Genomic DNA, 26,158 nt, shown 5'->3' with positions numbered 1-26,158 from the left:
TATGTATGTATACATGCGTGCGGAGTTATATCAAAAATAATGACGGTACGAGAAGAGAAATAATAAAAAATAAAATAAAAAATAAACAACAACTCATACATGTGCATAGATTCTGCAAAGAATTATATGGTAGTTTACATACATGTATAATATTATACATATATGTAAAAAAAAAGGGTTGAGCAAATTACACATGTCATCGTTTTACACGCGTGGATACAAACTTTATGCGTGTGTCTTCACTCGCCCTCTCATTCTGTTTCCCTCGCGGAGGCATTGATGCCTTCAACAAAACACACACACACACACACACACACACACACACAGCCGCAACATTACCCCCTCAACCAGTCTAACCACCGATAGGGTGTCAACACACATACACGCAAAGACTTGTCCAAAAACAGCCAAAGGAAGATTACAAGAAACTCTGCAGGCCCTCAGATAACTGAAATAAAAGGTTACCTGCTTTTTCTCTAGCTCCCTTCTCCATGCTTATCCTACGCACCCTTACCCGATAATGGTGCGACCACAGCCTTCTCCAGCGCCTCATCCAAGTTGCCCCGGTTGGTGCTGTAGAGATCATCCATCTTGGGCGACATGGGGCGGTAGAAAAACTTTACGGGCTCCGGTAAAATATCGTTTTCTTTTCTCATGATTTTGTCCACGTCAAGCTTCACACGTTCGTACCCGTGATCCCGCCAGACAGGCTCCACACGCACCATGTACTCACACAATCGCGCCGCCACAATTTCAGCCACGAGCGACTTCAGGCAGATTTCACCAAGAAAAATCAAGTGCTGTGGAAACATGTGACCCGCAGGGTGCTCTTCGTCTGGCAGTGTCAACCAGCGTAACTGACCCAAAAGTTGCCGAACAAAGACAGCCTTCCTTGAGAATGCTTCCTCTTCCATATCGGCAGCGCTACGGCCACCAGTCCCTACTGCCATGTGTCGCTGTGGTTGTGGTTGTGGTGATTGTTGTGGTTTTTCCATCGCTTGTTGAGCGAAGCCATGTGTGGCGGAAGAATGTACCGCAATGCCTCCCAGGCCTAATGCAGCAGGGGAGCTTGGCTTGTAATCCGCCTTCAACGCTACTTTATCCAGTGTGTAAAAGCCGCATAAATCATAGACGGTCTCCATGTTGTACGCACAAGTTACAAAGTCCACCAGGTTTGAATAGTCTTGAATATGCCCATTGGGGTATATGCGCATGAAGGGGCCAAGGATGTATCGGTGCAGCACCAAAGCCCCCTGGTGATCCATCCCACGGAGGCCACCTTGCATGCGGTACAAGTATGTATCTCGTGGCTCTCCAAAGTGAAGCATCTTTGCCTCCTCTAATGCCACAAGCATCGCATAAAGCTCATTGCGGTGTTCCCGCTCATACCCGCCGTAGTACTTCTGGTAAGCTTCTACAGAGAGACCCAATTCTTCCAAGAAGACGGCTAGAATTTCCTCTGGATTCCATCGGCGTGGAAACTCCACCATCTGCGTGTAGTGCATATCCATCAAAGCGTGGTCTTTTCGCCCGTGGTGATTCACCCAGAGGGCCACCGGCTCCTTGCAGAGATCACACCACTCCGGGTTGCGAAACACCCAGTTGCGTTTCTGCACGAATCCGTTAACTATCGACCAGATGGGAACGTGGCCCCCTTCCGTTGCGTAGGGCGAAGGAATGTTGGCAGAACCAACGGGTGGGTTTTGTACGACTTGTTGCAGTCGGCGCAGTGTTCTCCGATGCATCCAGAAAGAAATTTATTTCTTTAAATTCCCCACTCCTTTCGTGTTTTTATTATTTTTCTGCGCTTCTTTCACTTCCTCCCCTCCCCCCCGCGCGCACGCCTCGTTAAACACCGCCCCGCCAACCCGCCCGAAATGCGTTTCCCCACCTTATTTTGTGTGTGACAGTAACACATCGACCCACCGAAAAGAAATTTCATTCCAAAACATCACAAAAGAAAAGAAAAAGAATGAGAAAAAAAAACCAGCTGTGAACATAACAGTAAATAACGCTAAAGCCAACTGCGAGTGGAAGGAGGCAGTGATAAAAAAAAAAAAAAAAAAAAAAGAAGTAGGGGAGGAAAAAGGCATCCATCATCACTGTTTGCACCACACACAAACCACATTTCAACCTGCTTCGTCCCGGTTGGACTGTCACGCAAAATCCCGTTCATTCCCTCCGTGCCGGGCTCGGCTCTCCAAAGTCAAGCATGTACAAATATACATGTATGTGTGTATATTTCATAAAGGAGAAAGAAGGGACTGTCTCTCTGTGTGTTTGTGTAGATGAAAAATGATAGGAGTGTGGGAACAATTTACATCCAATGCAACATGTTTCTTTCAGGATTCCATAGCCCGGAGAACTTTGATCATACAATTTCTTTTTCGCTTCTCCAGTGCTCTTCGTCGTTTTAGCACAATTCGCCAGCGTCGTTGAATTAAGGTTGCGCAGATATCTACATACCGGTCTGTCAGACAGTTCACACTGTCACGACACCGTAAAAATGACTGTAATAAAGTCACCACCTTCAATCTCCTGCGACGTGCCTCGTCATCCAAAGCAAAACTCATGGGATGGCGACGGTAAATACCCTCCATAATCACCCTAGCCACATTTGGTGGGACTGGCTGCTCCTCTGAATAAATGGTTGCACTCAACGCTGGAAGAGACAACAAAAAATCCCCCCCGCAATTGCAAGTTTGCGAACCGGAAAACGCAACGGAACTGCCATCGATGAGTTCAGCTCGACGGTGTTGAATCGAGTTCCGTTCCTCGGCTTTGTGCCGTTGCATAGAAAACCAGTACCGAATCCGGTACCCACGCGCACAGCGTTGAATCATTGAAACGGCATCCACCTTCACGCGTTGCCGTTGCTGAATTTCCTCCTCTTTTTGCAGGCGCAGCTCCTCCTCCATAAGGCGTTGCAGCCCTTCTGCCTCTTGGCGTTCTCGCAGTATTCGCTGCAACTCGGAGAGCTTTACGTGATGAAGCGGTGTCATAAAGTCACCCAAACATCGGGCATCTTCCATACGGGATTCCCAAGCGGCAACCACATCACCCAACACACGCTCCGGCGGAAGCGGGAAAACACTCAAAAAAAACGACAGACTCTGTGAGACGTTGTTATCATTCGTCGTCTCATTGCTGTCTAACGGCTGACGTGCGACAGTGTCATGAAAATTTGGATAGCCCCCTTTTAGGCCAAACGCTTCCATAAAGTCCAATTTCCCAGTCACGTAATTCATGTAAGTGCGTGCTTCCCTTTCCCATCGCTTCAACACTTGTTGAAAATGCTCACGAAAAGCTCGCAAAATCACTCGACATGCAATATTTTTCTGAATGCGACGCAACCGCGCTGAGCGGGTCGCAGATTGTGTAAAAAGATTGGTGTCTGGTATAGAGTAGAGTTTGTATTCCGATGACAAAGTTGGAACGGCGGCCATTCGCGTCAAGCGCCAATGATTCGACCAATCATTGAATTCCCCACCTGATAAAAAGGAAGCGCTGTTCTTTTTTTCCGTCAGTAAAGAGTTGCTAAATGAAGCACCGCGCTGTCTCATGGTACTTAGACCAAGGTTATTTCCCGCACCGTCGGAACCCGCATCGTCGGAGGAAATGACCTCATGTGCAATCCGCTGGTCCAACTGGTAGCCAAGGCGCAAAAGAATTGTCACCATCTGCCGACGTGCTAACCATCCACGAACAAACCGTTGAATTGCAACGACAGATTTTACACGTAGAGCCATGCTGCGAAAATGTTCTTCCAAGGCGGCAGCGCGACGTTGCCGCTCACGTCTGGCCAAGAAACATCGAAAAGCACACTGCACTCGAACGGTTGCCAAAATAAGTGAAAGATTCATCTCCGTTGCTCCAGCGTCACTAAGCACAAAGCTCATCCAACGATAAGGTTCCTCAATAAGAAGAGGCTTCTGAATGGTTTTTTCCCTCTCATCCTTGTCGCCAGACCGCGTGTCCAACGCGGGTTCAATACTCGTCTCCACTTGCCCCGCAACAAGATCCTTTTCAGATGTCTTTGTTGACACATTTTTTGACAAGAAATGGGACGCTTTAAAGCCATTTGCCACACCCCTGACGGGCTTTAAGGACGATGACGACCAAGACGCCGTGGCCTGTGACTGGGGTATGACGCTACCAACTTTCATGAAACGCCGCTCCTGTTCTACAAGTTTAGTGGTCCGACGAACCACCACCTCGTGTACATCAGGAAAAGCCACGTGTGTTGAGGCCTTCAATCGTGCAAGCCGCAATTCTGCCGGTGACAACAACGGAGAAACGCATTTTGTCGATGAGCAGGTAGTTATTGGGGACTCCTCGCCGAACCCCGTGTAGCCAGGACCACGGGAAACGGATTCTTCCAAAACCAGACCATCGCATGTCGCCGTACATGTTTCCTTCGGCCTGCGGTCCGCATTTTCCCATTCCTGCATACTCCCATGGACGTGTTCCCACTCATTTAGTTTTGAACTACCCCCCGTTGATGGCGCAACGCCACAACCCATCATTCTTCCCCCAGGTGGTGTTATACTTCTGACGGCCAGGGGTGCGGTTAGTAAATCGGCTGCAATGCCACCACTGGTGTTTGAAGTGCCTTTGGAGTCCAGTGTGTGGATGGTTGAAAGACCCAACTCGGATATTGAGGAACCAGCAGTCACAGACCGGTCTAAAACAGTCGCAGGTTGCCGTCGCCGAGCCTTCCACACAGCCGTGTCTTCCACCAGCACAACCTGCTCGTGGGGCTTGAAGAGGTTACCGTGATCCTTCACCTTGCGACACATTGTCCGCATGGATGCCAACAGTTCGTCATTTTTTTCCATGTAGTTTTCGTATATTTCTTCCAGTTGTCTTTTTGCGTCTTGCGAGATTTGTGGATGCAAATCGCCTAGGCAGAACGATTCCTTCTTAAGAGGCAAAAAATACGCACTTTTACTCTCCTCTGGGGTTTCTACTACGACGTTCAGCGAAGTATTCGTGATCTCCGAGACATTCAAGTCATTACTCCGCATCCCCGAATACCCGGATGCTGCAGGTGAATTCAAGGGTGAAAAAACGGCGCCTCGAAGTCGCCTCGACGAGACCGTCCCCCTGCCCATTCTGCCGACGGCAGAGAAGGAATTACAAGATGGGGTCCTATGATGCGCACACTCTGAGAAGTTGTCGTTATTTCCCCTCTGTTCGCTTCCCTTTTTACAAATACCAACGCCGTTCATAGGTTTTATCAGCGTCACTTGATCCTGTTGTTGTTCCTTTTTCTCCTGTTCTTTTTGAAGTAAGAGACGCGCTGAATTTGTGAGCGATTGCATAACGGCAACCGAACGTTCTTGAGCCTCGGATGCCGATTTGATGGCAACCGCTGCCCGTATGGCATGTGCATCCACATTATTCACGAGATGATACTCCACATCGCCAGAAGGCAGCATAGACGTGGCTATTCCCGCCGAAAGCGGTCGTACATGGCCTCCAGGCAATGCTGGTCCGGATCGCCCCAACACCTTTTGCTGGAGGGATGCTTTCATTGCCGAGGCCGATAACACCGTCGACGGCGGCGGTGTGGATTTATCGCTGTGTGCGATGTCTGCCGGCTGCTCCTGCACCGTCGTCGTCTCGGAGGCTCCCGAGAAAGGTCCTTCTCTCAGTGAATCTTCATAGGGCACTGAGTACGCACTGCCGGTTCTAGTTTCCGCAAAAGACGATGTGGACGTTATATCCATTCGTGATTGAGTCCAGAAGCGCCTTGAGCGAGCATCTGAAACCTCTTCGGGGCCCTTATCCACGACGTGGCGAAAAAATGGTCGAACTTCTGTCACAAGTGGCGGCAACACGGGGGGTACTTTCCATCGATTAAGACGTGTGCGTCGACCAAACGAAACGCCGCGTTCCGGGGGAGAAGGCTCTCGCCGTTTCCCAGCAGCGGTCTTGTTTTTTGTGCCGTCAAAGTCCACCGCCTCCTTATCGGTGGAAAGAAGTTTATTCATGTAGTACTGCGTGTCGCGACCCTTCATCTTCTTGCGGGCCTCTTCGTACTGCTTCTGCAACTGTGACGTGCGCACAAGGAGAGAGTCCATCAGCAAACGGTCCTCCCCAACGGCGCCAGAAATGACTTTACGGGGACTCTTACCACCACCACCAAGATTACTACTTTTCTCCTCCGCATGTTGCTCGTGTAGGACATATCGACAGAGATCCAGGCAGCGGCGCAACTCCGGAAAACGGCCCTCCAACAGCAAAAGCTGTGCCACCACATGGGCACCTTTGACCCAATTGTAAACACTGTAGATAATGTCGTCATCGTTCTTTGTATCATCTTCATAGTACCTCCGCAGCTCCCGCAGCTGCATCCTGATGGAGTCCAACTCCATGACCTAAAAACAAAAACAACAACAACAACAATCAATAACGGTAATAAATAATAATGCCAAAGAAAAAAAAAAAAAGAAAAAGCACCAGTGCATAGAAACAAATACGCAGACACACGTAGAGAGACACACATACAGAACAGAGGAAAGATACATGGGAACTAATCCACAGAGGTGCAGTTAGAATGTCACCATCAAGAGGTAGAAAAATTGAAGCCATTTCACTTACTACCAACGCCAAAACTAGTTTACCGTGTCTCCCAGTATATGTGCATGCATATTCCCCTCTATCTGTTTGTCTGTTTGGTTGTCCCTAACACACGTACAATCATACAACCATATTTTTTAAATATGTTTTATGGCATATCGGGATCCATTTTCTTCTTCTTTTATTATTATTATTATTATTATTGTCCCCCCATCTTGCTGGTAATGTTCTTAAGCCGTATTCTTCTGTCAATTTCTTTTTTCTTTGTTTGGGGACGTTTCTTCTTCTTGTTTACGGGCAACAACCTACACAAAGAGATAGGCAGAAATATAAATTGCACAATAAAATCTTGCTCTCTCTCTCTCTCTCTCTCTCTCTCTCTCTCTCTATGGGTGAATTTATATCTCACCTTTTATTTTTCTTCTTCCGTTTTAAGACTCCATCTGTATTTTATTTTATTTTTCATTCCGGTGGATTTAAAGGGAAAACTTCTATGCTCTATCATGTAATGATGACTGCACCCCATCCCCAGCACTCAAACTACCTTCACAGCTTCTCCTCCCCTCTTTTTTCACTTTAAGCCGTCTTAAAATGCTTGCCTTTTCTGTTTTCTTTCAATTCTTTCTTTCTTTCTTTCAAGTGGCGCGTGTCTCAAAACAAAAACCACGGCAGTCGTGGAAGGACGCGTGCCACTTGCCGTGCAACGACATCTAACAACATCTTCTGCATGCTTCTTGCTCGCGCCGCTTTCTTTTCGGCCTTCACATGTGCCACCACCGCCGCCGCACTGCTCCTGACGCTGCCACCACCACCACCAACACTCTGGCCTACATGGGGCCGTTTACTCGGTGGCGGGGGCACGTACTTCCGCACCCTCACCCGCATTGGGACGCTTTTCCCTCCGGAAGAAGAGACTTTGACCTCCTCCAACTCCAGTCGCGGCTGTTGCAGGTTCCGACTAACATCTCCTGTTGGGGGGTTCACACGTCGCTCCTTAAGAATGGTCGCCACCGCCGTCTTCTCATGCTCCTCAAATGCGCGGTCGAAGCGGTCGAGCTCGTCAAGCCACATCTGAACAGGTGTTGTCTTCTTGAGCTTGTCAATGCGTTTCTCGGTTTCGCTGATTTTGCGGTTGAGATTCTCCAGGCTCGTTTTTGTGTAAAAGGTGATGGGTTTACGCAGGACATAGTCATATGAATCATCGACGCGAACCATACCCAACTTACTACAAGTCTTTGCCAGACTGTCGTCTGTGGCGTTGACAATGTCAATTTTTCCTTCGCGAAAGTGGGTCACAAACTTCAGCGTGGATTTCTCCCGTGCGAGTTCAGCCTCAAGAAGGCCCAAGTTACGTTGACGTCGTTTCTTGTAAAGGTCAAGGCGGCGGTCGTAATGCCACTGTAAAACAGGTGCCAAATCCCCTTCCAGAGGGGTGAGGACACCAGTGGGGGAGAAGACAGTCCCATTGATGTAAATACGTTGGGTGAGGGAAAGTTCACTCTCACACTCCGCGTATGTTGTCATAGCGCCATTCGTAAGTTCCAAGTCAATGTCCACATGGTTCGCACCCGAATAGTCGGCAATACGCTGCACAACATCCTTCGAAGCAAGAACGGAAATATGGTCGCGGAATGCCTCAATGCTAAGTGTCCATGGTATCTCCGTCACGTGCACACGGCCATCTACGTAGTACTGATAACTTCCAGCCGCAATGAATTCTCCTTCGGGCCCTCGACGTACTTCACCCTGATACCCTACAGCCCACGGCACAAGCCGCCGTACTACAACTTTGGCAGCCTCGCCATTAATCATGCTTCGTACCGCTGCTGAAACGTCAAGCGGATGAAAAGGAGGAATGTTTGATGCAAAACCAAATCCAATACCAACACTGCCGTTGCACAGCAGCAAAGGAAGAATGGGAACGTAGTGGTTTGGCTCCACCTGCTGTCCTTCTTCCGTAACGTAATCCAACAGAGGCTCATCTTCACTGGGGAAAAGTATCCGTGCCAAACTGGAGAGTTTTGTAAAGATGTAACGAGCTGCCGCGTGATCATTACCGAGCTGCTGACGAGAACCAAACTGACCCTCTGGAATGAGCAGGTTAATGTTATTCCCACCCGTAAAATTTTGAGCCATTTTAATAATCGTTTCTTGCAATGACATTTCCCCGTGGTGAAAGGCCGAAACCTCCGAAATATAACCTGACAACTGAGCCACTTTGGCCGATTCGTTACCAGAGCGACGCATAATGGCCCACAAAATTTTTCGTTGGGAGGGTTTTAATCCATCCACAGCGTGTGCAAGGGCGCGGGCATTACCGGCAAGTGCAAAGTGCACCATCTCTTTGTGAACAAAATCGGGTACAGTCAATGTTTTCTTACTTCGATCTATATCAACTTCCCCTGTGTAAGCGTTTGCCTTTGTCATCCAATCCTTGCGCCACTCCACTTCCTGGGAATCAAACACACTGTCAAGTAATTTATGGTCATTACGTTCCACCACAAGTCGCATTGTGTGCTTATCCATGTCTTTAAAGTACTCCTTCCCCTCGGCTGTTGTGGATGTACCGAGACCTTTATAATACTTGGCGGTGTAGGAAACATTTCCGTGTGTCTTCTGCCACTTGTGAAACTCCTTCAGACTGAAAAAGGAATGGGTCGACTTGTCTCTCAGACGCACCTTTACAATGGGCGTCGAAAAAATGGAAATAAAGCCCGGATTGCGATTCAGCAACGAGGGCCATAATGCTTCAAAGGCATTGATGACAAGTCCTTTAATGTGTGATCCATCGGCATCCTGGTCTGTCATGACTAGCAGGCGTTGATAGCGTAGCTCCTCCGCGTCCTTGTAGATCTTCCCCAGTTCAAGCCCCAAGGCACAGAAGAGCTCCTGTAGCTCTTTGCAGTTTTTAAGGCGTTTGAGATTTTTATTGCGCACGTTTAAAAGCTTCCCACGGAGTGGGAACACACCTGTGTAGCGTTTCTGGTCGCTTGACAGGGAGTTCTGGGCGAGTGCCTTTGCAGAGTCGCCCTCCGTGACAATGAGGGTGCGGACGAACCTTGGGTCCCGTCGAGTCGTGGTGGCGTCCACTAATTTCGTGATGGAAGAGATGAGAGATTTGCTGCTCATGCGTCGCCCAGCGCCCATCTCCTTATTCAGTTCATCTGCGAGCTGCCCCGTCACGGTGTTGACATGCGCCTCGAGAAACGGCATGCGAAGAAGAAAGTCCATCAATTCCTGTCTTGGAACACGCGGCATCGTTGGCACAGAAACAAGGCGCGCCTTGTTCTGCGAATCAAACTTCGGTTGCACCTGCACGAGAAAAACAAGAATCGTGAAATGTCGCAAAACACGATTTGTGTCAATCACTTTGTTATCCTTCTTCAGTGCCTTCTCAACATTCTCCAGTGAGGATTGTAAGACCTCCTGCGCCGCGTTGCAGTGGGTACCGCCGTTGTGCGTCACAACGCCATTCACGACGCCAAAGATACGACGTGTGCCGGCTGTAAGGGAGGGAATAAACGCAATGGCACCATTGCGGCTCTCGTACACAAACGGTGCTGGTGGCATTTCTCCACTGGAAGTGGGGGAAGAGTACAACATGGCGTAGTCAGCAAAGGATTTAAAGGCAAACGGGACGCCGTTCAGTGATATTTCAATGCTTGGAAACATCGCGGCAAGATCCATGATGCGCTTGTGCAGCACACGCTTCATGTCGTGTGAGATTTTATTCGCGTCCAATCCAAAGCGTTCGTAGTCTGGAAGAAACTTCACTCGTGTGAGATTCTTCTCTCTTGGGTCGACGTTCGACACACGTGGGGCTGTCGCCCTGCGCATATGATCGTGCCAACTCATATGAAACTCTTTCCCTTTTGTGCGGCAGCAGACGGAAAAGCGGTGAGACAAAATATTCGTTAGTTTTGCGCCGTACCCGTGACGTCCTGCGACGGCATTCTGACTCGTGTCGTCGTAGTTGGAGCTGGTGAGAAGGTGGCCAAAAACCATCTCTGGGATGTAAAGTTTATGTTCTTTGCTGCGTACAATGGGGATACCGGCACCGTCATTCTCTATTGTGATTTCCCCAGCCTCCGTGATGTGAACGCGGATGTACGTCATGCGCCCGCCTTTGTTTGCGATGTTGTCGGAGGCGTTGAGGAGAATTTCATCCACGATCTTCAGGAGGCCGTGGTTGACCTTCAGTGATTCCCACACCATGCGGCCCTTCTCATGATCAAAGACAAACATGGAACTGGAGGATGTATCCACGCTGCCAACGTACATCTCCGGCCGTATGAGGACATGGTCGATGGGGGTGAGTTTCTTGTACTTCGATGCCTCCGCCATTCCCGCCTCCTCCCCTCTTCTTCTCTGTTTTTCCCCAACACAAACACGTCAAATATATATATTTTTTTTTATATATTTAAAAAGACAATAAAACTTCGTGGTCTATGCGCACAAATGTGTGCGTATGTCTATGTGTAAGGATGGCGGGTCTCTTTCCTTTTTTTTCTTTCTTTTTTTGTTTGCCGCCCGCGGTGGCTGCTCCTGTAGTTCAAATTATGATGCCCAATGAATTAAAAAAAAAAAAGGAAATAAAATTAATTAATTTTATTATTATCTTCCACCTGTGTCCCTTTTCTCTCTCTTTCTGTGTGTGTGTGTGTGTGTCTGTTCGTGTGATGGCGGGCCCGTCAATGACCGGAGCAAAACTCCCGACCGTCTTTCACGGCAAATACGCACACAAACAGGCGGCTGTGTGTATGCACGCTGGTGCTTCCCTTCAGCGTATTCCAGCGCAACCAAAACAAGAGAGAAGAGAAGGAAAGAAGGAGAGAAATATAAAAAAGGAGCGTACATCCATCGCACTGCGCCGTGGAAGGCAACACCGCCCCTCTCGGCTTCCCCCCGTGGCACTCAATTAACGTCCAGACCGAAGACAACAACGGACCGCACGTAAAAACAACACCAACAACAAAAAGAACGGTCGCAGCAGCAACGAGAGGAACCAAAAAAAGAGAGGTGGGAAAAGGAAAAGGGAGAAAAAAAAAAAACACGTCAAGTGATAATTAAATTTAAATTAAAAAAAAAAAAATTAATTAAAAAAAAAAACAAATCGCAAAAGAACAAAAAGCAACAACAACAAAAAACGACACACACACACACACAAAACAAACCAAAAATTCATTTGTTTTTGTGGTTCACCCTTCTGTTCCCTCCTTCACGCATACATACACAAGTCACCCATTCACTCACCAGAAACAAATATTGGCTTCACTCCCTTCTATCACCCCGTTGGGCTATAAATTACTGTTGTCGCTCTCTGTGTGAGCCAACAGATGCCATGGATGCAGACATATCTTTGTGTGTCTGTCTGTAGGGGTGGGAGGGAGGTGCCAATGGCAATAGACATCCGCCTCGTGGAAGTACACGCCGTCAGCCAAACATGATGCTCATCCATCACTGCCAATCCCCAAAATTCTTTTTTTTTTTTCTCTCTCTCTCTCTCTATATATATATAAACAAACACACACGCAATTCATTACCAGTATCTCCCTAAATCATATTATTCACAGAAAAAAGGGGGGAGAACACTCAAATAAATTGTGTTTGTACTGTAAGTGAAACACCACATGCCGCACGACATCCCTTCGCCATAAAGTGGAATACATACGGCAATATATATATATATATATATATATGATACAAAAATCAAATATCTTTCGCTCGTTTTCTTTCCCTTTCTCCGTCTCTCTCTGTACATATACATGTATGTATATATGTATATATGTATCTACGTATGCACATACGCCCATCTCACTTTTCTGACGTCCTGCAGCAAAAAAAAAAAAAAACAAAAAAACAAAAACAAAACAACAAAAAAGGGAATGAAACAAAAAAAGTGTTTCATTTATCTCCGGGTTTAGTAACAAACTCGGCCGAACCCAATCAAAAGCGAAGAGAACTACAAAACAACAACAACAAAATAGAGGCATTGTATTAAAACGACTTTTATGATGCTCCCAACAGGCTGAAGTGCTCCTTCGCCTCCGTTAACTTTCACATTTGTTCACTCGTACTTATTCCGACCACCCCAACACACAAATATTTACGTACACTCTTTCAGTCTGTCTGTATCATTTCTTTGATATCCGTAGGGCGGGATTATTCTGCACGACATAACGGGACCCCGGTTTTTCTCTCGGCCGCTTGTGATTCAGCAGCAGTGTGGGGATCCGGCCGCTGCTGTTCTCCGTGTTCTTCCAGTACAGGTAGAGCCGCTCATTCCAGTTTGGAAAGTGCCTGACAATGTCTGTGTACATCACCACTCCGTAGCGCGACGACGCTACTTCGCCTGGTGGTACCCCAGAGTACTCGAGCAACACTTCTCGCGCCCCCGAGACGGTGGTGGCGTTGTTGATTGTCACAAAAAACGGCTGGCCGAATATAAAGGGCTGACATCCGTACATGTCACCCGGCCAGTCCCCGTGACAGCACGCAAGGCGAAATTCATTTTCCATCAGCGGCCGCGCGGGCAAAAGCGAAAGTGTCAACGGCTCCCGTTCCGCCTTAATGGGCAGCCCACAGTTGCACTTACCGTCTGGCGTCATGGGGGCTTCAATAATCTTCCGGATGGTACCGACACCTACATCCACTACCACAATCACATAATGTGAAGCAATCCTAAAAGGAACTGCCACGCCATCACCCATGTTGGCACTGTGAATATCATATCCATCAGAGTTCTTATTAATTCTGCCGCTGTTACCATCCTTGGCGGCGGCAGCAGCAGCAGTAGTGGGAATTCGCCGCCGCAACATCCGTGAGCATCGCTCCAGCGTTCCCCGCACCAAATCCCCAAACGATGCATTTTGCCGCATCACAATCTTCTCTGTGTAAAGAGGCTCGTTCGTTTCAGTTCGGACAGTCACAATAACCCTCGGCATGGCCTCTATGACACGCCGTGGCTTTGGTAGCACTTCAAAGAACAGAACACAATTTCTTCCACCACCTAAAAGTTCCCCAAAACTCATCGTGCTCGGTGAGGGGTCCGCCTCTGGTGACACCTGCTCTCTCGCATTGGCGTCACCCCGATACAACCGAATGTAATTGGGATCAAACCCACTCGCAGCACCAATTACCTCACACACCTCTGCGTAGCTCCACTGAGTGTTCATGCTCCGCATATATACTTCATTGACATCAAACCTCCGCGATGCGTAGAAGCTGGTATCGCAGCATTCCTTCTCTTCATCTTTTGTGCATAACACAAACTCCACCACCGAGGAATCTCCAACTACGCCTCCCTCACGATCGCTTCCAACCAAAATACCACTACTATTACTATTATTATCGCCACCACCACCACCAGCACTTCCACTTCTTCCAGTTGTATTAAAATTAATGTTACTACTACTACTACTACCACTGCTGCTGGTACTGATAACACTACCACCATTAATACTGGTGCCGCTGCTATCAAACATCCACAAATGTGGGGTAGTATTTTTTTCAAATTTGATGTGTACTATTCGCACAAGAATGGCATGCAAAATGGCATTAAGATATTCCTCAACTCTTGGATAGCGACAAACCAGTGGTGTCTCTTCCCGTTGACCAATTAGCACAGCTGCAGATGTAATACGGGCGGAGGCAATCGTCTCATCATTCCGTAACGGACGCACCGTTGCGTGCTTTTCCTCGAGCATTTGAATAGGTTCCGTCGTTGCACCGTCTTCATCCAACAACTGGCGAAGCACATTTCCACAGGCTTCTATTGTAGCTGTCAGTGGTACGATCGCCGATCCAGCGTAGATCAGACGACATGTGATGTAGTTGAAGTATTTAAAGAAGATCAATACATTTTCTTCGTTAGCTTCCGGTAACACCGCCTCACCAGGGTGATATGTTGGCTGAAGAGTCGGCAATGCCGTGGCGGGAGCACTTAAACGTATCTCACGCACCCTCACACTTGCCGCTGCCTTTGGCATCTCAATCCGATACACAAGGCCCAGTATATTCTGTAACTCTGGGTTGACTTTAAAATTAAACACCGTACGTTCATTTGTATAACCCCGATCTTTGTACTCAAGCAGAAACCCCTCCTCACTGCGGAGTTCCAAATAGACAAAGAATTGCGACCTCCGGTAACAGCCATACTCCAAGTAAAGATTGACACTATCCAGTTTGACGGACTGGCGCAGCAACATGGAGCAGGCAATTTCATTCACTCCCTCGCTTTTCTGGGACTGCAAGATAAATGATGTCGCATCCGTCACTGGGAATGGCGGCAGCATGGTCGGTAGCTGGAGGTAAACAAAGATAGATGTCATGGGGCTATTCAGCTCCTCGCCCTTGTCAAGGTATTCTGCCATTAACGTGTCACCACAGGCCTCATATGTTTGAGCGGCAAATTTGGCCGAATACTTCGATTTGCTATGGAGCGCCACAAGCGAAATTCGCCGGGGTTTAACTGCAGTGCCTTCAGCTGTTTGTGTGCTGCAATCACTTCATACACCAAACGCACCGGGTCTCGCTTTTCTATCCCGAGTTCAATACCAAGCTTTGCGGAGGCTCTTATGTCTCTAGGGAAGGTTTCACTCTGAAACTGTTCCACGTGCTCGCGGATAAGTTCGTCCGTAAATATGACCAGGTTCATTTTACGGCGCTGCTCATTCTCCATCTGCAGCCGGCGATTATCCTCCAACACCTCGCGCTGGAATGCATTCCACACGCGCTGGGGAATACTATCCGCCGCTGGAGATGCCAACACCTTTGCACAATCCGCACGCCGTACATAGGACAAAATATACGCGTTATTCGTGGCCATTACAGACGATTGACGACCTTGACGCGTCACACAACCACCAAAGTTGTTACTAACCGCCAAATCCTCTGAAACAACAGTCACTTTATCATCATCATACTCAATCCAGCGTACAAAACTTTCTTGTTCAGGGTCCCATTGTCGAATGTAGCAGTAGTAGTGACCACTACGTACTGAGCCACGATGAACAATAACCCCTTGTAAATCATAAATTGCCGGTGAATTTGTACTGAACGGTTGTTGTTGTTGTTGTTGTTGTTGTTGCTGCTGCTGCTGCTGTTTTTGCTTTTCTGTCATTTCTTCCGCATGATTTCCAGCACCTTCCTTCGGCTCTTCATTCTGCCTCTTTCCCACCTCACAGTTCTCACCCCCCTTTTCAAACTCCTGCAAACACAACTCCACAGGGAATTCAAGACGATTATTCACCTTCTTCATCTCCAACGAAGGTGACGTGAGGTTCATTTCAAACCGCTTCAGGTGAAACCAAATAACGGGTGGGAAACGGCAAAACTCATAACTCTTCTCTGCATCTTTGTACTCTGGCTCCTTTCCGAGCTCCTCGACACGGTATTTATTGTCCCCGACCAACTGCTCCTTTACTGTCAGCGAGCGAAGGCTCTCAATGAGGGTAACATGTGGGCTCAGTGGCAAGTGAATGTCGTAAAAGATGTCACGACTCCTTGACACGTATGTTTTATCAAGCGTCATCACCACCTGTTCTCCACGTCCTTCGAACAGTTGATTGATTGCCCCCTCTGTAACTGTTCCCTTCATTTTTTCCTCCAGATTATCACGCAGCAGCGTTGCCATCTCCTGAATATCATGTTGGATAAACAATTCCCGCTCTGTCCATCCAAATGCGGCAGTCAACTTTTTCGTGTGTCCCGGTGTCGTACGTTCCTGCATGTGGAAAAAGAGTTCTTTCAGTGCCTCGGAAATACTGCAGCTTCCATCCTCCTCCTCCCCCTCCTCCGGCATGCGATAGACGGCAGCGCGGAAGTAGCCAAGGTGGAATAAGAGCTGCAGAAGGGAATTCAGGTAACACGTACACCCTTCATTGATAAGACCTGACGAGGGAAGGGGCACATTCGCCACGGCTTCTTGGGCCAATCTTGCTTCCACGCTATTCCCAACATCAAAAATAACTGAGTTGTTGTTTCCACCTTGTTGTTCAACCGGCCAAAGGGCAGTCTCCATGTCCTGGCCCGACTCCAATGACGTTGACGGCGGAATGGTGCCAGGGGAGGAAACATCTGTCGACGTGCAAGATCCACCAGTCCTCTCCTCAATCCCAATGGGTGGTGCCATGAATTTATCGTTGGGATCATTCATCGTTATTTACGTGCACCTCGGCGCGTCGGATTTCTCTCTCTCTCTCTCTCTCTCTCGTGTGAGTGTGTGCACCTCCTCGCGGCACTCCACACGTAATGCACCAAAATATATAAATGTGAGTTATGTGCAAGGCTTATAACCAAATAAATATATTTATGTATGGCTGTGTGACTGAGTGAGTGGGATATGTGTGTGCAAAACGCGTGGTTTTAATTGCAGGATGTACGAGTGTTCACCGTGCAAAGTTGGAACGCTAATTTACAAACAAGACGATGGACAACTAAGAAGAAACAAACAAACAAAAGAAAAGTACTCCACCCCCTTTTCCCCCTCAGAAATGCAAATAAAAAAAAAAAAAAAGAGAAAAAAAAAAAAAAGAAAAATGCCAATAAACAAAAGAAATGAGCAACAAAGACATGCACAGAGGCAGGGGATAAAGTAAATGGACACACACACACACACACACAGAGAGAGAGAGAGAAATAGAGGGAGAAAAAAAAAAGGTGGGGGAGAGAGACAGGCACAATTGAGTGCTTCTCTCATTCTCCTTCTGTTGCTCCCTCTCCTCCCTCCCCATTGAATCACACATGAGCAAAAAACAACAACAATAACAAAAACAAACAAAATTATCTTTTCTTCGCTTCCATTTTATTTCGTTCACTTATTGTTATTATTATTATTATTTTGTGACGTCATCATCTCGGCCGTCCTCATAACACCATTACACGTTCTTTTTTTATTTTTAAGTGTGTGTGTGTGTGTGTGTGTTTTGTATTGCTTTTTTTTTTTTTTTTTTGAGTCTATTTCAGTGCAGCAGTCCGCGCCTCCCCATGTAGACGTAGATGAGAAGGCACATTCCCAGGCAGGCAATCCAAAAGTAGTAGTAGCCGTAGTCCCACCTAAACTCCGGGATGCGTGTAAAGTTCATCCCATACACGGCCGCAAGGAATGAACATGGGGTAAAGAAAACAGAGAATTTTGTCAGGACGGCCATCAATTCGTTGGAGCGGAATGACTGAAGGGAAATGTGTAGATTCAAGAGCGTCTTTGCCTCGTCACGAATCTCCAAAGATTGATTAATAAGTTCAATGCAATGCACACACATCTGATTCGCATGCTCCTTGCTACATAGACGGAGTTTGGTAAAGCTTTCTGCAAGCACAGTCTGTGTGATGCTGAGTGTACGATACTGAGCATTCGTGCGGCAATGCAAGTGGTAGAGAAACATGTTCATGACACTCTTATCCACAGGCTTTTTGCTCTTGTGGTCAAGTAGCTGCGTTAGAAATGGGGAATGGGAACTGTTTGCAAAGTATGAAAGAACTTTCCGATCCGAGAGTTGGTCCTGCCGATGCTCCTCCTCGCGAGAAGCCTTGCACAACCCAACGCACCCGGAAAATAAAAGTTTCGACTCGCACAAATCCAAAAGATTTGCGTGAGCCTCTAAAGAGCTCTCATATGTGTTCACCGCGTCGTGGAAGAGTTTAAAGAGAAATTCCTGAAACGCAATGTTGCTGCCTTTCATCACAGAACTCCATTGATTTCGCATATTCGCCAGACATGCACAGTCCATGTGGTGAATGGTGATGACAAGCTTCTGACTCAGGTCCACTACAATGATCCAGCGGTTCGTGAGCTCCAGCACGCTGTCGGAGTCCAGAGCAATCTGCGGGGTGGCAACACGTAGGCAAACAAGAAATTGCGTGGGCACCTTCGGTGAGGCGCATATTTGTGGCATTACAATGCTATGATCCCGATCTATCAAAAAGGACTCACAAATGTTAAACCGCTTGGTAAGAAAACGAAGGGCGCTCTTGTACTTTCGCAGCGAGGCGTCACGGCCCACCATGTCAATCCAGTACCAGTTCAGACACATCTCCAAATTCGAATTTGTCGAATCGCTCGATGTTGTCAACTCCTCCCCTGCCTTCCATTCCTGCCCCATCAGAACCGTCAAATCCACCCCTGATTGTCTTGTATCCATAGGCGCGGCCCCACGCTTCCTCAAAAAGTACGGAGGACGTAACTCTTCCTCGCGTAGCATGACATCACTAAACCGGTCGCCACTGGCGCCAAGGCAATTGAAGTATTCAACGCGTACCTCCTGGCTTGACCGCAGCGGCACACGCAATCGTCCCTGTGGCAGCGGTAAACTCATCCTCTGGATTTTCCACTGCGAATGAAATGTGCCGTACCGTCGTTGCTGGAGAGTTGGTGAGGATGACTGCATCGTCTCCCATGCTGGGACGGTCCCTAGTACCGACGGCTGTTCCTTCTCATCCCCCGCAGAAAGAAATGGAACAGCGGACGTCTCCACGCCAGTAGCACCACTTGTGGTACCTATCGTGTTGTCCGTGTCACTTTCAGAGATAAGTAAATGCCATACTTGGGCGCGTGGGGCAATCATAAAGTCCGTCGATTTGCTGCTATCACTGCTGCTGCTGCTGCTACTACTACTACTACTAATGGTGTTGTTGTTGTTTTTTTTGCTGCTGCTGCTGTGGCTTTTACCCCGTTCATCATGTTTCGTGGAGGCGCCGCTAAAACGCGAGTCCTTGCTGCCTCTACCAATTCTTCGACGATGACGCGGCCTCTCCGAAAAATATGACACCCGCGAGCTCGCTTCGCTGAGAAGCGGGCCGTCCAAACGAAGAAGACGGGCCTTTGCGCTTCGGAACTCCTCCTCGCTGAGGGCACCGCTCTGAAACAACTCATGAAATTGTTGGATGCTCTTCACCACCTCCAGCGTGGAGCCGGGCTCCCTCAACGAGAGCTCCGCCTCGTCCTGCGTGCCAATAGGCTCCAATTGCTGCGCCTCACGCACGGGCACATCCTGCCCGCTCATTTAATCCAAAACAAAAACAAAAACAAAAACAAACAAACAAAAAAAACAACACGCCCCCCACACCCACCACCCCCTGCCTTTTTTTTTTTTTTTTAATTTTTCTCGTCCTTCCTCCCTTCTCCCTGCGGCCTATTTGTATAGATGTAAATTTATATAAATATATACGATTTGGAAAAGAAACAACAACAACAAATAAACAAGTCAAACATAAAAACAAAAATAAAAATAAAATAAACCAAAATAAATATATGGATATTATAATGCGTGGATGATGGCCAAAACGTTAATCACCACAATAAACACAACAACAACAACAAAAAAAAAAAAAGGTAAAAAGAGAGCGAGAGAGCGAGAGAGAAAAACACACACACACACACACAAACAGAACATACATACATTACATTACATGCATAAAAATTCATATTCATATATCTATATACAAACCCCCCCCCAATCAAATCAACTTTAAAGGAACAACAACAACAAAAAAAAAAAGAAGTCTATGAGACGCGCAGAAACACACACACACACACACACAAAAAGGAGGTCTCTAGAGGGTTAACGTACGCATCTTCGCGGAGATCCCCAATTGATTTCTTCTTTTTTTTTTTCTTTTTTTCCTTCGCTTTCAATATTGCAATATGCGTCACCTGCATAGATATAACGCCCATGCATCCGCACATTTAAAACATACACACACACACACACACACAAGAAAATATATAAATATTTATTTATGTGTGTGTGTGTGTGTGTGTGAGATCCAAACATCCACAAGGTGTAAGCGATAGGGGCAAATAATAAAATAAAATAAAAAAAAAACAAAAACAAAAAAGTGAAAAAGGGGAGGGCCCATACATACATAAATACGCAGAGACACATGTAAGAAAAAAACAAGCCTAAAATAAAGCCCTTCCTCCTCCCCATTTCCACAGGGAGCCCTTGCAGCGTTGTGCTTGTGGAAAAGATGGTAATCATCCGTGTTTCCCATGGCATCTTACGTAAAGTATACTCTCATTTTCTTTTTATTTAAAAATTTTTTCTTTTTTTTTTTCTTTGGCTTTAATGCAAAGAGACGCATTTCGCATCCCCAAACCCACCCACCCGACTATCCTCCTCCTCGTTTCCCTTTTTTTTTTTTTCCTTTTTTCCTCCTGTGAGGGGAGCGCTGTTTATTCTCCCCTTTTATTGCAGGTGGTGGTGGGAGAAGATTCCCCTCTCGCTCTCGCCGCCACACCCACCCTCCTCCTGCACTTCCCCTTCAACGCTGCCTCCGCTTTCCAATGGGGCACGTGACACGCTCAGTGCCTCTAAAAAGAAAGAAAAATAATAAAAAGAATAAAAAAAAAAGTATGTGGGCATGTTAATGGCGTCTGCACACAAAAATGTGCACTCGGACGTGCATGCAGACTCCTTTTAGCCACTTTTTTTTTTCTTCTTCTTCTTTTCTCCCCTTCTCCTCCTCCCCCTCCCTTCCCTTTTATTTTTTTTATTTTTAATTCGGTGCCTTTTATTTCTTCCCCCCTCCTTTTCCCCCTCCGTGCTTTTCTCTTCCAAGACTCACTTCACTTTTTTTCTTAATTTTGTTGTTGTTGTTATTTTCTTTCCGCCTTTAAAAAACTTTTGTGTTCCCCCCGCCCCCTTTTCAAACCCATTTTTCTTTTTTTTCTTTTCTTTTCGGTCCTTTTGTTTTCTTCTCTACTGTTCGGTTTCCTCAATTTTATTTTTTTATTATTATTTTTTTAAAGGGTCATTTCTTTCAGTGGACGACGAGAAGGGGGAGGAGGAGGAAAAGGGGGGCGCGGGGAAACTAAAAACAAAACAAAACAAACAAACAAAAAGGAAAAAAGTACAAAATCAAACAAACAACCGCGGAAACAAAAACACAAAAAAAAACGGAATGAATGATTCAAATGAAAAAGAGAACAGAAAAAAGGAAGGTAAGAGCGGCATTTTCCCCTCACCGGCGCTGAATCGCGGGCCGACGAACGACGCTGTTTGTGTTCATGTTATTGTTGTTGCTGTTCGTGCTGCTGCTGTTGTTGACGACGCTGCTGCTGCCGCTGCTGGGGACGTGGCGTGCCTGCAGTTGTGCGGACTGCGCGCCAATGTAGTGATGGGCACAGTCATCGCGCGACTCGAAGTATTTCTGCGCTCGCAGCCTTGTCTCATCGGAAATGATGCTATCGCCCAACTTCGCCATGACATGCGCGCCTGCCGAAAGCGGTCGCAAGGACTCGGTGGAGCCTTCCTTCAAGACAACGTACAACTCCGCGACAAGAAGCAGCTCGCGTATCTCACGGTCCTGGCCGTCCACGACTAAACTCAGCAGGTCCAAGTTGTCCTCCAAGTACGCGGTGGTGTTGCTGCAGAGCTCCGCATGCAGGATGGCGCTAAAGATCTCGGGAGCCATTAGCGGGCAGCGCAGGTAGGATGAGGAGCGCACGGCATCAAAAAGAGCCTCCTTCGAGGGTGTTCCCGTAATAAGTGCACAGAAGACATGGATCTCCATACTCGCAAGACGAACATCGGGGAAGTTCACCACGTTCAGCTCGTATTCCCTCTTACGGTGAGTGTTGTGTCGATGGACAACTTGCAGTGGGCGGTAACGCGTAAAATTCGTGGTCTCATCGCTCGGTGTTCGCGGACTACTAGAGGCGGCTTGCATATGCTTGGCTACATCGCGCAGGTATACCTTCACCGCGGCCGGGTCGTTGACTAACAAATAATGCAGCGCCTCATTGAGCAGGTCTTCGTCTAGCACTTCCCGCATTGTATCACTCAAAATCATCGCTGCCCAGTACTTAAAAATGCCCAAATCTTCATGCAGTCTTTGGCACACCGCGTTGGCAAATGTGCTCATGGCAACCTTGCGCAGTTCCTGCTTCGACGTTCCCTTATGATAGCGGTTTAGGGAGGACAGGAAGGCACCATACAACGAGCGATCCTTCACCGCCTTGACGACAGTCAAACAGCGCTCCGTCCAAACTCCCACAACGGCAATGTAATCTGCAAAGCTCTTCATTATTTCCTCTACCACTTCTTCCAAGCTGCGTGTGGCAAGTGTAACATTTTGCATGTGTTGCGCCACGTTTTCGGATGTGGCTAGTTGCTTCGTCAATTGGACACTGAAGTTTGTGAAGCAATTGCTCGAGGTAATTGACATGACGCTGCATTGGCGAGATGCGGCGCTCCGCGGGGCGGGGATGGGTTTACCACCCACAAACACTAACTGCTTGCTCTTTACTGACATGTCATTCGCCATCGCCGATGTAGATCGACTTCCTGTGGAGTTAAAATAACTTTCTTCGTTGCTCGGACTAAGGGGTTGTGGCAGGATAACAGAACCATTTGTCAACCGTTTTCCATCCTGAACAGATTGCTGCACCTGTTGCGGATCGTCAGCAGTTTGCGTTGTCTGTTGCTGCTGTTGTTGTAGTTGTAGTTGCTCTTGTGATGCAGCAATGGCAGCGTTCCGCTCCTCCACCAACTTCTGTAGCCTCTCAACGGCAGACATCAGAAGGAACCTAATGCGCGACACCGGATGACGCAACGACCAATGCTGCAGGAATTGGGTGCACTCCACCAACATGGATGATCCCAACGGGGTACGAAAGAAGGTCGCATCCACGATGCCTAGTAGCGTGATGGTCTCATCCATCTGTGACTCCGTCGGTGTGTAGGGCGGGGGGACACACAATCCTTCACGACCGTACAGCCCCGTGCAGGCTGTCACAAGAATGTTTCCAATCACCTTCTCTGTCACAATATGACGTAGGAAGAGTTCACCCACAAACCGCACAATGCCACAAACCCGATCCCGCCGCTCCTTAAAACTTTCTTCCGCACCTTGAGAGGCGCGATCTTCCCCACCTCGCTCAGCCCGCTCTATGCTCTGCTCCTCCAGCTGCCGAAACTCCATCTGGCAGCGATGAAGGAGCTGCTGCCGCATTCGGTACTCAAGACTTTGCTGCTTGTCGCCCACAATTCGTTGACCCCCCGGTACCTTGCATAGCGCAGAGACTAAATCAGCGTACAGGTTGGAGAAGTGTTGCTCACGCACCGCCTTTAGAAAAAAGACATCAACAATTTTTGCCAGCATCGCGTCATTGGCCTCGGGAATGGGTAGTCGCAGTAACTCGTTCTTAACCTCACGGTATTTTTCCGTGTCATTGGAGACACGGTTAAGGATGGAGATGACGAGGTGGTGTAGCTCCTTTCGCTCCACCTCGCCAAACAAGCCACGTTTCCGCCCAAGTGTGCTGGACACGGAAACAGGGGCATCTCGCCGATTTCCCCACAACTCCGACAATGCCTCGAGTTGGCGTGCTGTGTGATACGCAGAGGAATTGGATTTCAACCTCGACACCGCAATCGGAGGAGCTGCTGGTATTTCAGGCACTGTCGTCGCTACAATCTCGCGAAGTTGCTCAAGGAATGCTGCCGTCCTCCCTGGACAGTATTCAACCACATGCTTCAGTCGTTTCATGGCCTCACGTGTTACGGTGGCATCGTATGAAAGGCATGTAAATGAGGCAGTAAGTTTTTCCTTTGGGGGGTCGGAAACAATAGACGTTGGTTTATTTGTGACCGCCGTCGTTGTGGACATCTCACCTTCTACCGTTTCTCCTATTACCCGCACTGTGGAAGCAGCACAGGCTTCCATCTTCGCTTCGCCCGATGAAACTGTCGTTGGTGGAGCTGGTGAGACACCTGGAAGCGAGGTCGACAACTCCATTTGCTGCTGCTGCTGCTGTGGATTCTCACCCCTATCGTCCTTCAGAACCGTCAGGGTGGCTTCACGTACCCCATCAACAGGCGCTCTTACGGCGGTCTCCAACAAAGATATCACTCCGTAACGTTCAAAACTCTCACGTGCGGCGCACAATGCATCTACGAGTGATTGTGGAATACTACGCCTATGCGAGGCCCGCGTCAGACTCCCTGGTACGGAGCTGGTGCGCCTGGGCTTCTCCACGCTGGCCGCTCTCAGTGGCTCCATTGGGGGAAAAAAAAAAACAATGCAAAGAAGAGGCGAGCAAGACACACAGGCAAGAAAGACGGAGGAAAGATATATATGTATATATGTATATAAAATAAAATAAAACAGACAAGGTGTGCACTTTGATTGCTGGCAGTAAAAATACACCCTTCTCTTTTTTTTGATTTCCCTCCCTTTTTGTTTGTTGTTATTATTACCTGTGCGATGTGTGAGTGTGTGTCTTTCTCCCTTCCTGATAGTTAACTAATTTGTTTACCTTGATTGAAGCTGTTCACTCTATGCCTCAAAAAAAAAAAAAAAGCAGTTATAAGAAGACGTGCTGAGGTAGAGACATTGGCCACAACCCACCCCAGGGAAGCGCAGTAAGTGGGCCATACACAGAGACATGTACACAGACACATACAGGGACAGAATGGGAGGAGAGAGAGAGAAAAAAAAAAAGAGAATGTCGTTTTCTGTACATCAAAAACACCATTGTGTTTACACATGCTGCTCCACACCGCACCCTCTTCGTCTCTCCACTCTTTGCCCACCAACACACGTATATCATGCTCCGTCGCTCCTTCCTTCCCTCCGCAGAAACACACACAAACACACGGAGAGACAAACAGTCATGGATGCACTTCAAAAACAACGTCGCAGCACGGCAGACGGGCCAGACTCCTCGTAATCCAACTTCGTCACCCAGAACTCCTGAAAAGTCGGAAGTGACGCCAAAATGGAGCCTCCCACAAAGGCGGCATGACGACGCTCGGTGCGGGCAGTAACATGAAAGGTATGAGGCATAAACGTATTGAGTTCACTGTCCAAACGCTCAGGGAACCCACGTATCATGGAACATCCACCGGAAAGATGAATCGACCGTTCTAGTAGAGGCGAAATATCACGGTCACATACGTTCAAAGACCCTAAAATGAGCCTGGGGAGACCGTGAGGCTCTGTGGATGTACGGAGCCGCTCCACATTATCAATGAAAAACTGATCACCGCTGAGTACATCGCTTGACACAAGAGAAGGATCAATCAGCATTTCTGCCGGTACAAAACGATTTGAGTCAAGCGTGATGATTGTACCATCCGGTAGCCGATGCCGCACCGCGTACTTACTTGTGATACCGTCACTATTACCGCTAGAAATAGCGACTTTGTTTGCCGCCTCCTCCTCTCGCGCTTGGCGAAACACGGCACCCTCCGGGCAGGTCTCGCAGTACTTTTCCTTCAAATGGGACCAAACATCTATGCGGTGATTCGGATGCACCATCGCTGGCAACTCAGGCCCGGTGGACATCATTTGACGCGTGCATAAATCTCCACCGACATTAAGCATGTGTGTCGCGTGAAACAACGGGTAGCCCTGGAAGACAGGGACGACATGACATGCGTTGTAGCCCATCTCTACAGACGTGCCGGAGCAGATACCGGCGGCGTACAGCGCAAGAACAGGACTCTGGGCAAAATGAACGGCTGTCACCCCGTGTTTTTCCATGAGAATTTCCGCCAGTTTCTGCCTTTGCGTGCGGGGAACAAGCACCTTCTCGGTCAGTAGCAGCGGGGTTTGCACCTCCTGGAGA

At 47.9% G+C, this 26,158-nt stretch overlaps 6 protein-coding genes and 1 pseudogene across 6 annotated transcripts, besides 45 other annotated features; all 7 read right to left on the bottom strand.

Moving 5' to 3' along the window:
- Positions 1-26,158: part of a sequence feature (heterozygous, non-Esmeraldo-like haplotype) that runs on past the window's edge.
- Positions 58-86: a sequence feature (AT_rich).
- Positions 294-326: a microsatellite.
- Tc00.1047053506445.80 (hypothetical protein, conserved) lies at positions 501-1,745 on the bottom strand (the record flags this gene model as incomplete). Its single annotated transcript, XM_808724.1, has 1 exon — positions 501-1,745. One exon carries the CDS (start codon positions 1,743-1,745, stop codon positions 501-503), a length of 1,245 nt encoding a protein of 414 aa, XP_813817.1.
- Positions 2,049-2,073: a microsatellite.
- Positions 2,343-6,380, bottom strand: Tc00.1047053506445.70 (hypothetical protein, conserved; the record flags this gene model as incomplete). Its single annotated transcript, XM_808723.1, has 1 exon — positions 2,343-6,380. The coding sequence occupies one exon, from the start codon at positions 6,378-6,380 to the stop codon at positions 2,343-2,345; it is 4,038 nt and encodes a 1,345-aa protein (XP_813816.1).
- Positions 6,386-6,461: a sequence feature (T-rich).
- Positions 6,767-6,789: a microsatellite.
- Positions 6,938-6,973: a microsatellite.
- Positions 7,185-7,222: a microsatellite.
- Tc00.1047053506445.60 (mitochondrial DNA topoisomerase II, putative) lies at positions 7,237-10,929 on the bottom strand (the record flags this gene model as incomplete). Its single annotated transcript, XM_808722.1, has 1 exon — positions 7,237-10,929. The coding sequence occupies one exon, from the start codon at positions 10,927-10,929 to the stop codon at positions 7,237-7,239; it is 3,693 nt and encodes a 1,230-aa protein (XP_813815.1).
- Positions 10,980-11,012: a sequence feature (AT_rich).
- Positions 11,158-11,203: a sequence feature (AT_rich).
- Positions 11,235-11,264: a microsatellite.
- Positions 11,593-11,764: a sequence feature (T-rich).
- Positions 12,261-12,284: a microsatellite.
- Positions 12,340-12,385: a microsatellite.
- Positions 12,423-12,484: a sequence feature (T-rich).
- Positions 12,719-16,741, bottom strand: Tc00.1047053506445.40 (annotated as a pseudogene).
- Positions 13,913-14,061: a microsatellite.
- Positions 15,646-15,694: a microsatellite.
- Positions 16,774-16,797: a microsatellite.
- Positions 17,083-17,124: a microsatellite.
- Positions 17,164-17,187: a sequence feature (CT-rich).
- Positions 17,188-17,208: a microsatellite.
- Positions 17,209-17,261: a sequence feature (CT-rich).
- Positions 17,403-17,425: a microsatellite.
- Positions 17,470-17,487: a microsatellite.
- Positions 17,488-17,509: a microsatellite.
- Positions 17,510-17,537: a microsatellite.
- On the bottom strand, positions 17,547-19,586 carry Tc00.1047053506445.30 (cation transporter, putative; the record flags this gene model as incomplete). Its single annotated transcript, XM_808721.1, has 1 exon — positions 17,547-19,586. The coding sequence occupies one exon, from the start codon at positions 19,584-19,586 to the stop codon at positions 17,547-17,549; it is 2,040 nt and encodes a 679-aa protein (XP_813814.1).
- Positions 19,163-19,247: a microsatellite.
- Positions 19,594-19,637: a microsatellite.
- Positions 19,665-19,687: a sequence feature (AT_rich).
- Positions 19,790-19,817: a microsatellite.
- Positions 19,948-20,027: a microsatellite.
- Positions 20,104-20,124: a microsatellite.
- Positions 20,275-20,299: a microsatellite.
- Positions 20,302-20,323: a sequence feature (AT_rich).
- Positions 20,324-20,345: a microsatellite.
- Positions 20,394-20,420: a microsatellite.
- Positions 20,609-20,640: a sequence feature (AT_rich).
- Positions 20,899-20,936: a sequence feature (T-rich).
- Positions 21,013-21,194: a sequence feature (GA-rich).
- Positions 21,242-21,286: a sequence feature (A-rich).
- Positions 21,303-21,333: a sequence feature (AT_rich).
- Positions 21,394-21,521: a sequence feature (T-rich).
- On the bottom strand, positions 21,547-24,588 carry Tc00.1047053506445.20 (hypothetical protein, conserved; the record flags this gene model as incomplete). Its single annotated transcript, XM_808720.1, has 1 exon — positions 21,547-24,588. The coding sequence occupies one exon, from the start codon at positions 24,586-24,588 to the stop codon at positions 21,547-21,549; it is 3,042 nt and encodes a 1,013-aa protein (XP_813813.1).
- Positions 21,600-21,655: a microsatellite.
- Positions 23,000-23,041: a microsatellite.
- Positions 24,658-24,693: a sequence feature (AT_rich).
- Positions 25,213-26,158, bottom strand: Tc00.1047053506445.10 (actin-like protein, putative; the record flags this gene model as incomplete). The annotated part of the gene is made up of 1 exon (XM_808719.1): positions 25,213-26,158. A coding segment is annotated over one exon (946 nt), but the record flags the coding sequence as incomplete, so codon positions are not given.

This window comes from Trypanosoma cruzi, genomic scaffold (assembly GCF_000209065.1).
Source record: "Trypanosoma cruzi strain CL Brener 1047053516539 genomic scaffold, whole genome shotgun sequence".
Lineage (NCBI taxonomy): Eukaryota > Euglenozoa > Kinetoplastea > Trypanosomatida > Trypanosomatidae > Trypanosoma > Trypanosoma cruzi.
Note: the sequence above shows the minus strand (reverse complement) of the source record. Positions and strands in the feature narration are given on the sequence as shown.